Raw genomic sequence first — 12,656 nt, 5'->3', positions numbered from 1 at the left:
GAAGGTGAATATGCTGCGCGCATCTTATCAAAACAATGGAGTGCTGAAATCAAACTCTTACGGGAAAACTTTGGTGGTCATCGGTATAGATATGTATTGGAACGAACAAGAAAAAAAATCAACCGGAGCAGCCTCTGGTGTCTTCAAAATGAAGCATCGCAATTAAGATCTCTACGACAATCAAAGAAAAAACAAATCAGTACAAATCATTAATTCAATAAACTAATATGTCATAAAGATGCATGTAATAAAGCTCATTGATCCTTACCAGGTCCACTGCTTCGGTTGGTTCAATAAATAGCTCATTGGGCATATTTTTACACGTTGTCGTATAATGACCTCTTCCTCCACAGTTTTTACACGTCCGTTGCTTCGGTTGGGATTGAGAGACCTCTATTGGAGACTTAAACCTTGTTGCGGTTTTCGGTCGACCCTTCGTCTTCGCGACATTTGGGTCACGAATAAATATCTCGTTACCTTCCACCAAAAAATTAGATTGCACTTGGCTGCCACTTGTTTCCACAATAGTTTCCTTGTCTTTGTTTGGTTCGTCACATTCCGCCACCCATAAATCAAGGTCTTCAGTCATCTTCTTAAAAATAGTCCTACATCTCGGATGTTCTTCTAGCACTCTTTGGAGCCTTGATGTGATGCACCATTTCTCAAATGCAGTAAGTTTGTTACTATCTCCTGTGCTTGTAGATTCCAAATGATTCACTTTATATCTAGCCCTAATCGTCCATCTATTTAACATATATTTCTCTGGAATGGCTGCTAAACGCTTCTTCTCCGTTATGCAAATGATGTGTTTGCATAAAATCCCGTCGGTTTCGAACAGAGCACACTCACATGAAACATTTATATCGTCGGATACATCGTACACAACCTTGTACCACTTCCACTCCGGCTCATTACGCAAGCCTACCATGTATTCTGTCACGTATCCATCGTCACACACCAAATTTTCCCAACAATCGATGCTTCCCTTAAACTCTAGTTCGAACTTCTCGAACATTGCTCTCGTGTAACGCTTCGCAGCATCTTCTTCCAATGTGCTCTTCGAAAAACATACAGCATGTGATGCTTTAGACCTAAAATCTTCTTCAGCTTCCTTCTTCCGTCGATCGACAAGAGCATTGTCATATTGCACCACAAATTCTTGTAAAGTCGTACTCTGATTAACAAATCCATCAAAGAAAGCGTTAATGCTTTCGCTACGAGAACTAGATGTCATGCCAGCTGTGAATACATCTCTAAAATAAGCAGGAACCCAGTGCTCTCGTAACTCCCACATTTTACCTAACCAATGTCTTTCATCAATATTATATTTCTCCGCCAACTTTTTCCATTCCTTCTCACTATCGCTCCTACTTCTTTTATAATACCAACGATTGTAATCTTTAGAAAACTCGCTATTTTCATCTCGTCTGGCGGGAACGTGCTCAACTAGATGCCTATCAATATGCCACTTGCAAAAGCGATGTCGAGTATTTGGAAAAACACGCCTAATTGCATTTCGCATCGCACCGTCCATGTCAGTTATAATACATCCTGGAGCTTTGTCGAACATGCATTTTAACCACTCCTTAAACAACCATGTGAATGTCTCTTCCGTCTCATCTGCTAAGAGGGCACAACCAAAAAGTGTAGATTGTCTATGGTGGTTAACTCCTGTAAATGGGGCAAATGGCATTCTATACCGATTTGTCTTGTATGTAACGTCAAAAACAATCACGTCACTGAAGATTCGATATGAATCTCTCGCCCTCGAATCTGCCCAAAATAATGATCTCAAGTTCCCGTCAACATCTAACTCCATGGAAAAATGAAAATTCGGATCTTCTGCTCGTTTTTCTTGGAACTGTGTTGCTACTGTGACCGCTTCATGCCCCATATTGTTGGCCCTCAATGCTCTCAAATGTCCTTTCACTTGACTTGGTGTGATAGCACTAATTGAACCATCGTTTGCAGCATTAACTGCCTTTGCAATGCCAGTAGGACCAAACCCATCTCTACGAAGTGTGTTCATCAAATTCTTAACTGAGGTTTTCTTGTGTAATGTATTGTGCGAATGGTGCAACCGTCTTTTAGTTGGAGATGTAAGGTCATGACAATGATCGTCTATAAAGGTTCTCACCTCCCACTTCTCATCTTTTGTTAACTTGATTTCCATCTTCGCCTTACAACCCTCCCTTACAGTGCGACGCCGCTTCACTTCCCTATCCGTCGATATCTTGTCATTAATTTTTTTCCATCCTTCTCTATCACAAACATATCTTCTCCGTATAATATCTCCTGTTGCCATCGACCTATTAGTCTTGCATTTCCTTACTCCAAAGCCAGTCGCCAAGCCATAAAAATTATAAAATGCGTATGCCTCTTCAGAATTGTCAAAGAGTTGCCCTACAAAAGGTTTGTTAACTGTAATGCTCCCACCCTTATACTTATTAGGTGTCTCGACGGTACCACTACATCCCCCCTCATTATCAACAGTAACTAAAGCCTCCTCAGCTTCCTCCTCATCAACAAACATTCCTCTATTCCCAATAGCTTCATATAATCCATCAACTTGCAACAGTGTATCATCAAAGGTAATTAACATATTCGCGTCGACCTCCTCAATTGATAGCCCCAACGGATCCATTAACTCTAGACAAGTTGCATACCCTTCGATGAAAGAAAAAAAAAATCACAGAGAGATAAAAAGGACAAGATATAACCCATATTATAGAAAAAAATTGATACACTGCCCTAAATAGACATTGAGCTATTTGACAGAAATGGAGAGTTTCATGAAAATGATGATAAATCAATCAATTTCAACAGCTTCTTATAAAAATATAACAATTAAACTTTAAGGAATAACATGTTTATATATCAAAGAAATTATATGATTTGCGTTTTAGAAATTTTATGAAACTTAATCTGTTTTGAAATGGGGCCTTAATACTGTACAGGTAGGTAGGGCTGTTGTCATAATCTTAAACAAACAGGGCCTTAATACTGTACATTTAGGTAGGGCTAAAGATGACTGTAAAATTTAAATTAAAAAAAAAATGACAAGATTACAGGTAGGTTAGGCAATGTTTCTCAAGTGCTCTTCCATTTGAGCTAAAGAACCAGAAGAAGATTGTTGCAAGCAAAAGCCTCTCAAAGTGAATCAATGAACAAGAGCTCGGTGCAACCATAAATAACATGTGCTTAGAGAAAAAAATCTCTTCAATGGACAACACTTAGCAAACGCTACAAGGCAATACTTTAGAGAACCAAACCTCATTAACTCCAAATCACTGAGGCATTTCATCAAACACTACAAGGCATTTAATCAAACACTGAGGCATTTCATCAAACAGTAGAAGGGATTGAGGCATTTCATCAAACACTACAAGGCATTTAATCAAACACTGAGGCATTTCATCAAACAGTAGAAGGGATTGAGGCATTTCATCAAACACTACAAGGTCATGAGCATCTAAAAATTTCAAAACATTGTGCATCTCTACTTTCCAAATCCATTGCAATATGACCACTACAAAACTCAACAATTTCAGCCCCCTCAAAAATTTTCAACATTTATAAAAATAAAAGAAACCAATGAAATGTGCTAGGTGGGATTTTCAAAGGATCTTCCACTTCCACCAACATCCACAGTTAGGGATTTGTATTAAAAAAAAACCCCAAATGTCAAAAAAGAAAAAGAAAAAAAAGAAGAACTTACACCCCATCAGAAAATAGGGAGTCAGTCATTACAGAGGTCCCTAACAACCTAAACCCCTGTTGTCGAACAAAGATCCCTAAAAAAACAAAGAAACCAAAGAAACCCTAAAAAACGAAAAATAAAGAGAGAGAGAGAGAGAGAGAGAGAGAGAGTACCTGTGTAACGGAGGTGGAGATGCCGAGAACTTTAGCCCGTCGGAGGTTTCTTCGCGCCGGAGGTGGAGATGGGAGAGACGGAAGAAAAGATCCCTAAAAAAACAAAGAAACCAAAGAACCCCTAAAAACGAAAAATAGAGAGAGAGAGAGAGAGAGAGAGAGAGAGAGAGAGAGAGAGAGAGAGAGAGAGAGAGAGAGACCCCTAAGGATTAGGGGTTTACAGAGAAGAAAACGTAGAGATGGGGGATTTCTCTCTCGAGAAGAAATCGTAAGAAGAGACCTAACTTCGTTGGGTTTTCGTTTTTAAAAGCATGTACGGTGGAGATCAATTCCATCCGACGGCTGAAACAAAAAGGCGCTGGAATTTTAAGTAGGGTGCACACGCCCTATTTACACCAGGGTGTACACTCTCTTTTCTCTATATATATATATATATATATATATATATATATCTCTCTCTCTCTCTCTCTCTCTCTATATATATATATATATATATATATATATATATATATATATATATATATATATATATATGAGGAAAGTGAAGCTACACCGCCGGCTTAAAATACAATGGGCCCACATTGTTTTGGTGATCCAAAACATTCATTTGATAGGCCCTCACATTGATATGGTGTGCCCCAAAAATCAGCTAGGTAGGATCATCCCAACCCTACGATTGCTGGAGGCAAAAATGAACGTGTAAAAACCTTCACAAATCTGTCCATTTTTTCCTCCATAGAAGAGAGGTAAAATATTAGAAATATTCAATAAAAATTGAAAATGGAAAAGCATAGGAAAAGAGAGAAACAGATTAATTGATTTCATGATTTCATTTACGTAAGGGATTCCTTCTATATGTTAAGATATTAAGAATCTTACTATATTGATCAAGTGTAATTCAGGTTTATGTGACTTGCAATACTGTGTGAGAGAAAGAGATACTATAAAATTTCATCAAAATATAAGAGAATCCAGATAATTTTGGCATCAATAAATGGGATTTTCAGGCTCAATGATACTTAACAAAAGGAAAAGGGAGTCCTATACTTGCTTTGTTGAAGTGGCTTGGTGTCCTTCAAAGTAGGAAGATAGGTTAAAAGTTGAAATGTTTTAGAGGTTAGAAGTTAGAATCTCTGTTGAATCCCATGTGGGTTTGAGAACTTTGAACGGCCCCAACCGTCTTTTCACCTAAATGAGAGATGGAGAAATTGCTTTGGTTGAACAAATATCTTTCCATACATTTGTCTCGTATATAATTAAACACTTTCACCACCCATCTGAACGTGGAGTACTAAAAAAAACTATACGTATAAAATTGGTACATACTACAAAGGACAGTATAATCACCATATCACATTCATTAATTAAAACAGATGCAATGCGATTGGATCCCATTAATCTGGATGGCCCCACCAAAAGTTTACTCCATTCTACTCGTCCCTCGAAGATTGGATGATCCCAGGCCCTTAATCAAATATGATTTAGCTAACCATTCATATGTAAGGCTTGATTTAGCTAACAAAAGGGATGGTGTGCCATGACCGTCAACATTCATTGATGCTCATTCCCATGATAGAACTTTAAAATTCTATGTCTCCACTAGCAGTTGGCACTTGATGATACCGAAATCTAGTCCCCCTGATCTAAGGGTGCGTAAAGCTCTAATCAATGATCTCGTTAGGGGTCTCGGAGCTTTGTCTCCGGGAAGCCACTCCGATGCTCAAGTCAGATATCGGTACCACAGTTAAAGCCAAATGCCAGAAGTGAGTGAGTGAGAGCTTAACACTGAGTTCCAAAGGTTGAAGATGAAGTGATGGTCCGAAAAATGGACCCTAGTACCTTTGAGTGTGCCGGTTTTTATGGGCAGAGGAGCTCGCATACCGTAATTTGGTATTCGGCGATTCAGAACCCCCGGGTGGCTGTGGAGATGGGGTTCATGGGGGGCTTCCTGGTGATGATGCCAAGTTGGGAAACATTTCGCCAACAACCATTATTAGAGGTTACTACTCTAAATGAGTTTAATAAGATTCTTTGTCAATTGGAATGCGTTGAAGAGAAGATAAAGGATGAAGACAAAGTGGTAATTTTGATACGCACTCTACCAGAATCTTATGATCATTTGGTTACTACTCTAAGTTGTAGTATGGGTGATTCTCTTAACTATGATTCGGTGTGTAGTACTTTACTTTCTGAAGAATATTGAAAAAGGTTTCTCTACGGAGTTGAATAGAGGTTGAATCAGAAGCTCATATGACTAGACGTAGAGGTGAGGATCATAGTGGCTCTTCAAAAGATTTTTCAAGAAGTCAAGGCCTCGATCTAAGTCGAAGGAGCATAATGGAAAGAATGGTCGTTAGAATTGTGGTGAAAGTGGACACTTAAAAAGGAATTGTCCAAGAAAGAAGAAATTTGATTCCGAAAAAAACTTTAACTCCATAAGTGAGAGAGGTGAAGTAAGATAGGTGGAGATTCTAAGGAGGCAAACCAAGTTGAGGTAGCCACATCCGGTGTTATAGAGGGTGAGGTGTTGGTGGCGGCTTGTAATCCGGAATTTCATCAAAGTTAGGTTCTTAACACGGATGCTACTCATCATATGTGCTCCCATAGATCTTTGTTTAGTACACATGAGTCGTGAAAAAAAGAAGGATTTGTCTTCTTCTTCTTGGTTACTCAAGGTGGTTCTTTTACTAAAAAGTGAGAGGAGAAAATCTAGGGCAAAGAGATGAGTTTCTCTCTTGGGGCTCTAGGAGGGCTTTTGTGGTAAAACAAAAGGAAGGTTCTTCATCCTAAGGGTGAGAAGAAAGGTTAGGGCATGGCAAGAGGCTTTTGCTCATGGGAGCTCTTGGAGTGCCTTTTGCGGTGAAGCAAAAGCAAGGTTCTTCTTGGAGGTGTGCTATTCTTCTTCATTAGTTTTTTCTTTGCAAGCCATTCTATTGGAGGGTTTTCTAAAGAGGTTTTCCTCATACTCGGTTTAGAGATTTGAAGGTTGCTTTGGGGTTGCATTGAAGGTTGGAGAGAAGGGTTTTATCGGCGGAGGTAACATTGTATTATTTTGGTTCTAAATAGTGGATTGAGTGTTGCCTTGTCCATAGAGCAAGGTTTTAAATTTCAGTTTCGGAATGCGTTTCGGTAATCACCGAAACCGAAATTTTAGCCAAAATTTAGAAATTTCGGACGAAATCTAACTAAATCATTTAAAGCCTATTTTATCTCATACTTAATTTCGCCTGGAATTTCCAAAATTTAGGTAATTTCGGGATAATAATAAATAATTATCAAGAATCTAGATTTTTGGGTGAAATCCCTAAAATTTCGGACGAAATTTCGGGATAAGCGAAATTTCGACCGAAATTTGGAAATTTCGATCGAAATAAAGTATCGTTTCGAATTCTACCCATTTTTTATTTCGGTCTCGACCGAAACACGAAATTTCTGATTTCGGTTGAAATTTAAAACCTTGCCTGGAGTACCCATTGTGGTAAACCACGTATCTTCTTGTGGCTGCTTATGATTTGCTCCCTTTGTTGTTGTGATTTGTTGGCATATATTTTCTCCATCTTGATGCGCAAGATCTTGGGTATTTCTGTTTGTTAACCGGTGGTAGATTGGCGGATGTTGTTAGCGGTGGGTTTTGGCCACAACACTATGAGCATCAGTGAAGCCACCTCACTCAACCCATACTATCATAACTGTCATACCTTAGCAATAATACGTAAGTAATTGAATTTATCAAGAAGTCTCGTTTGAAAGAGATGTATATGTGACAGTTAGCAGCTGGAGTGACATGCTGGGGGGGTCCATGTTGCAGGACTTGAGGAGATATTACTACTTGCACCAGGCCAAAAACAGTACACGTTTGTAAGGTTAATTTGTCTGTCGACGTGATCATGTGATGCAATTAAAGGCTAAGTTAGATGGTTTGTTGACTTGGTCATTTGATGCAATTTAAGGATAAGTTAGGTTAGTGTGTGAACTTTGGTCATGGGATGGAATTTAAGGCTAAGTTAGGAACTTAGGATGGTCTGATTATACATGGAAATTAATATGAATACACGCTGGGATGGTCCCAAACGGCAACCTTGATGTTGTCGTGTATACCAAACTAGGGTTGTATTAGTCATTTTATTAAAAAAAATAGAATGTTCATTTGCTCAAATTATTTTATAGTTGTGGAGCTCGATGGCCAACAACTACACCTACTTGAAGAGCTTGGTTGCAAGAGAGCCAGGTAAGAAGAATGCATATCGTAGAGGTCAATGGGATTGTAGGCTTGGAAGGAAATGTTCAAGCGATCTTACATCTATTCATGCACATCCAACTTGGCAATGTGATACAATGAAATAAGGGGTCATTGTCAACTTTATTGCTTGCTTGCCATATTAAGAACCAAAGAGGTTTATGTAAAATTAGCATCAACAAAAACCTCTTTAATTAGGGTTGGCCATTAACATCAAGGAGTTTTGAACTCCGGACCTTTGCTTTCATACCATGTGAAACAACCAATTACTCCAAAAGCATAAGCCGTTGGAGATGGCGTTATTTAATCTTTTACACTTGAACACTTCATTGGAAAGAAATTGCTTTAACAAACAAGGGTTTATTATAGAAAAGAGAAATGCAACAACTACCATCCAGCCAACTAACTTGTCTAGAAATAGAGTTTAGCAATGAGCAATGCATTTCTTGCAGTTGAAGATGCATTGGCCAGGGAAGTGGTTTTTGTTGATGCCATGGGAGAACTTTCCGCACCTTGAAGGGCATACCAGCTTCTTCTTATGGCAGGGCCCTGGAGTCAAACACAACTTAAACTTCCCCTTCCCCTTAACGCCAATTCCCATTCCCATTCCAGTTCCAATTCCAAAACCACCTCTCTTGGAGAAAAAACCACTTAGCCCACGACCAAGATTTACCGGAATACTGCTTATGGACTTGCCTGACGATGTCTTCCTTGTTAAGGTCATGGCATCTGCGACCATAGTGGCCAGGAAGAAGACAATCACTAGACTGTAGGTGGTTTTCATGTTTAACTTGCACTTTTTTTTTCCTATTTTCTTCTTTTGCGTCATGGGAACAAGGTCCTCCTCGATCATTAATATAAGGGGAAGTGGAGGTCATTGTACTTCCCATTTGAGGTGTATTTACCGTGGTGCAACGGATTTTTAGAAATGGAAGATGTGTGATAAGCGATAAATGTGTGAAACAAGTTTACAAAAAATGAGTGAGAGATGAAATTCAATCGAAATGGGCTTGATGTGGGCCTGGGCCCGAGCATTCTGTAATGGACCAGCGGCATTTGCTCCTGGCAGGAAGATCCGATACAACAATTTTGATAGCTCATGATCTATTCCACGTTATTTTGTATTCCTTTTTAGCTAAATAAGTAATGCATTAAAATGAGAAAGAAAACAGAGGAAAATACAATGGCCGTAATGGGATGGAGCCCCATTGCGGAGCTCTTCCAAGTTATTAAAAATTGGAAAAGTGGATCCCGGTCATGGGCCTTCCGTACGCTACACTTGCAATGAAAATTTCTTTTGCATTCTCTTCTGTTTTGGATAGAACCGATTGAGTACAAAACTTATTTTTGGACTCAAAATTACTTACAATCGGTTCTCAAAATCCAAAACAAACAGGGCCTCTTTAAATTGTTGCAACCGATTATGGGCCCCTCCAAATCAAACGCAATTTGTAGTCCAGTAATCGGTTTGGGACATGTAATCGGTTGTCACAATCTAAAATGAACAGGCCTAAGCAGAGCAAAAGGATCAAGAGAACTTTGATAAAGGGATCCATTATCATCGTACTTTTCTACCCTCTATCCAAAACCACTTAGGCCCGGTTTGGGGGTTGAGAGATTGCTCTTTGCACCACTCAAGTACGTTACTTACATGTCAATGTATATGAATATGGGAACGTTGATCTTCGATGTTCCTGACGTCGTTGTGTGGCAACCTTTGCCGAGGTCTGCCTATGCTTGCCTATTAGAAGTTTTCTAATTGTGGCCTTTTTGCTATTCATGAAGTTTTCTCGACCACCTAGCTGCTTATCAGGTTGCCATTATGCAGGACCCATGTCACAACCCAGGACCCATGTCACAACCCAACCCCATTGTGTAAATATTGTCAGGTTAGGGATCTTCTACCCTCCTTAGTTTTGTTTTCCAGCAATGCTAACCATGCCCGACTCACTCCGTGGGGCCCACACCGAGGAGAAGCTGAAAACATGTCTACACAAGGAGAGGAAAAGTTCACATATATAGTTCAGGAACTTTCTCTCCCTTTCCGATTTGGGATCTTACAATCCACCTAACATAGGGCCCATCATCCTCGCTGGCACGCCGTAAATTCACCCCCTTCTAGGATGAATTCAGCCCCTTTACCAGTTGTGGCTTAGTACAACGCGTCTACACAAGGAGAGGGAGAGTTCACATATATAGCCCAGGAGCTTTCTCTCCCTTTACGATCTGGAATCTTACAATCCACCCAACATAGGGCACATCATCCTCGCTGGCACGCCGTAAATTCACCCCCTTCTAGGATGAATTCAGCCCCTTTTACCAGTTGTGGCTTAGTACAATTCTCTCTCTCTCTCTCTCTCTCTCTCTCTCTCAACAAGAGCCGTAGGTGGCGACCCAACTATTGATTTTCTTAAATCTTTGGACAAAGTACTGTCCAATATTGATCCAAACCATCCATTTGATGGACCACGACGTAAGTAGGTTGTGTCCAAAAAATTATTTCCATAGGATAATCCTAGCCCTTTGATCTAAAGAGAAACTGCATATATCTTATGGAAACCTCTATAGAAAGTAGGGTAGGGATCATCTTATGGGAATGATTTTTGGGGCCCAACCAATTCACATTATGTGGCACATCAAATGGGCGGTTGAGATCATCCTTTGGTGTGGGCCTTATAGTCCATCTTGAAAAATACTTCACTATATGTGCTCACACCATATAAAAACTCTATTATAACAACCAATTCTCTCTCTATTCTCTCTCTCTCTTCTATATTTAAACATTAGCCCTTCGTAGGCCCAACAACGAATGAGTTAGATCTTTGAAGAAGGTATACACCATAAACGTGTATTGTTTTAAAAAAAAAATTACTCGAGCTTACTTTGTTCGAAGATCCACTCATTCATTAGGATGATCACAACTCTTCGATTATCAAGATGATTTTGGGGGCTCAGAATGATTTACGTTGAAGCTCAACAAATGAAAGGTTTGGGATCTTCGAACAAAGTAGCCCAATGAATTTTCTAAAAAAATACTCCTTATAGGTGAGGTGGGCCCATGTGTATATTGCCTAACCTTTTAATCTATAGATAAACAACACCATATAGAAATCTCCATAGATGGAAGAGTGGGGATTATCCAATGATTTTCGTGGTACGCCGTATTTACGTTGGAGGCTACCAACTAAATGGTCTAACAATTTAATCTTTTTTACAACCTTCAACATTTCCACGTCAATCATCCTTTCCATAGAGAGAGAGAGAGAGGGAGATTAGTGTGTTGTCGTTGACAAGCACAGCGGGCTTTAAGATAAGGGGGGCACCGACAGCATGTGGCGGGCCGTTTGAAGCAGCCCACGTTTTTGTCACGTGATCTCAAACACGTGTCCTACTCTGATATGTGAGAGGGTTATAAGAGGCCCCACGACTCTATCCAAAGAAAAATATCCCCTTCTCTTCGTCAGCAGCTGATATTCTGATAACCTCAATCACCTCTCTTTTACTCCATTTATTTACTACTCTCAAGGGTTCCAAAGAAGCTCCCCTTGATTTTCTCTAAATTAATTTTAGGCTTTGAAAGCGGGGCATTTTCAATCAATGTAAAAAATTAAAAAGGGTAGGGTTCAAAAAAAAAAAAAAAAATGTAAAAACATATAATTTCTTCAGTTACAAAAGAATAACATGCATGCATGTCCCAACATTTACGCCCTATTCTGCTTGGTTTTTTTCTTGAAAATGAGAATCCATAGCCATCCCTTTTGTTTGACTTTTCCTTTTCCTGAAAATCAGATTATGTTGAGACAGCTACAACTGTTTCGTGTATTGTGGCCACTTGTTGCAGTCCCACCATATCGAATGATTTCTAGAATCAGGGATCGGAATCAGCATCAAATTTTGATCCCGTTCTATTGCAGCATTTGACTCAAATAAATGAATGAGGTTGGAAATGGAAATATGGAATCGAACCCGGGGTTACTTGATGGGGCAATTTACTGACAAAACCTAGTCCAGGCTAGGCAAAATATGGTGTCCGGCGTTACACACACGTTATGAATACAATTTGGGTAACGTCCAACCAGTGGGAGCGCCCTTTCATCCAATTTCTACAAGGGCGCCCTTGAGTTTACCATTGCTCGTGTTATACTCCAAATTAAGTGATAGGGTGAAATCTTGCAAGTAAGTCCCCTCCCTAGGATCCATCAAATCACGGGATGTATTCAATATCTAAAACCCATGATTCACTATTAGGATATATCCTACCAAAATCATTCGGTTGAGAAAATCCGCAGGGCAAATCCAATCCGATCGTGCACAAATAAAGGGAAAAGTAAATTAATAAACACAAGCCGCAAGATGAACATCGAGATTTTACATGGTTCGGCCAAACCTACATCCACGAGTGAGAAACACGATCTTCCACTATGAGAAAAACAATATACAAGGATTACAATAGATTAAATCCAAAACCCACAAAAGCCACAATCCTTTCCTTGCTTCTCAACTAGGGGTGTAAACGAGCCGAGCTTGGCCAGGCTCGGCTCGGCTC

General features: G+C 39.6%; 1 protein-coding gene across 1 annotated transcript; it reads right to left on the bottom strand.

Annotated features, from left to right (window-relative positions):
* Positions 1-214: 214 nt before the first annotated feature.
* LOC143886105 (protein FAR1-RELATED SEQUENCE 5-like) lies at positions 215-2,644 on the bottom strand. The gene has a single exon (XM_077390073.1). The coding sequence runs from the start codon at positions 2,642-2,644 to the stop codon at positions 215-217; it is 2,430 nt and encodes an 809-aa protein (XP_077246188.1).
* Positions 2,645-12,656: the final 10,012 nt, after the last annotated feature.

This window comes from Tasmannia lanceolata, unplaced genomic scaffold, assembly GCF_043159265.1.
Source record: "Tasmannia lanceolata isolate RefF3 unplaced genomic scaffold, GAP_Taslan_0.1 ptg000011l, whole genome shotgun sequence".
In the NCBI taxonomy this organism is placed as follows: domain Eukaryota; kingdom Viridiplantae; phylum Streptophyta; class Magnoliopsida; order Canellales; family Winteraceae; genus Tasmannia; species Tasmannia lanceolata.
This window is presented reverse-complemented; position numbering and strand designations above follow the sequence as displayed.

Coding starts and splice junctions, on each gene's coding strand:
- LOC143886105 (XM_077390073.1), bottom strand. CDS start 2,644: ATGGATCCGTTGGGGCTATCAATTGAGGAGGTCGACGCGAATATGTTA.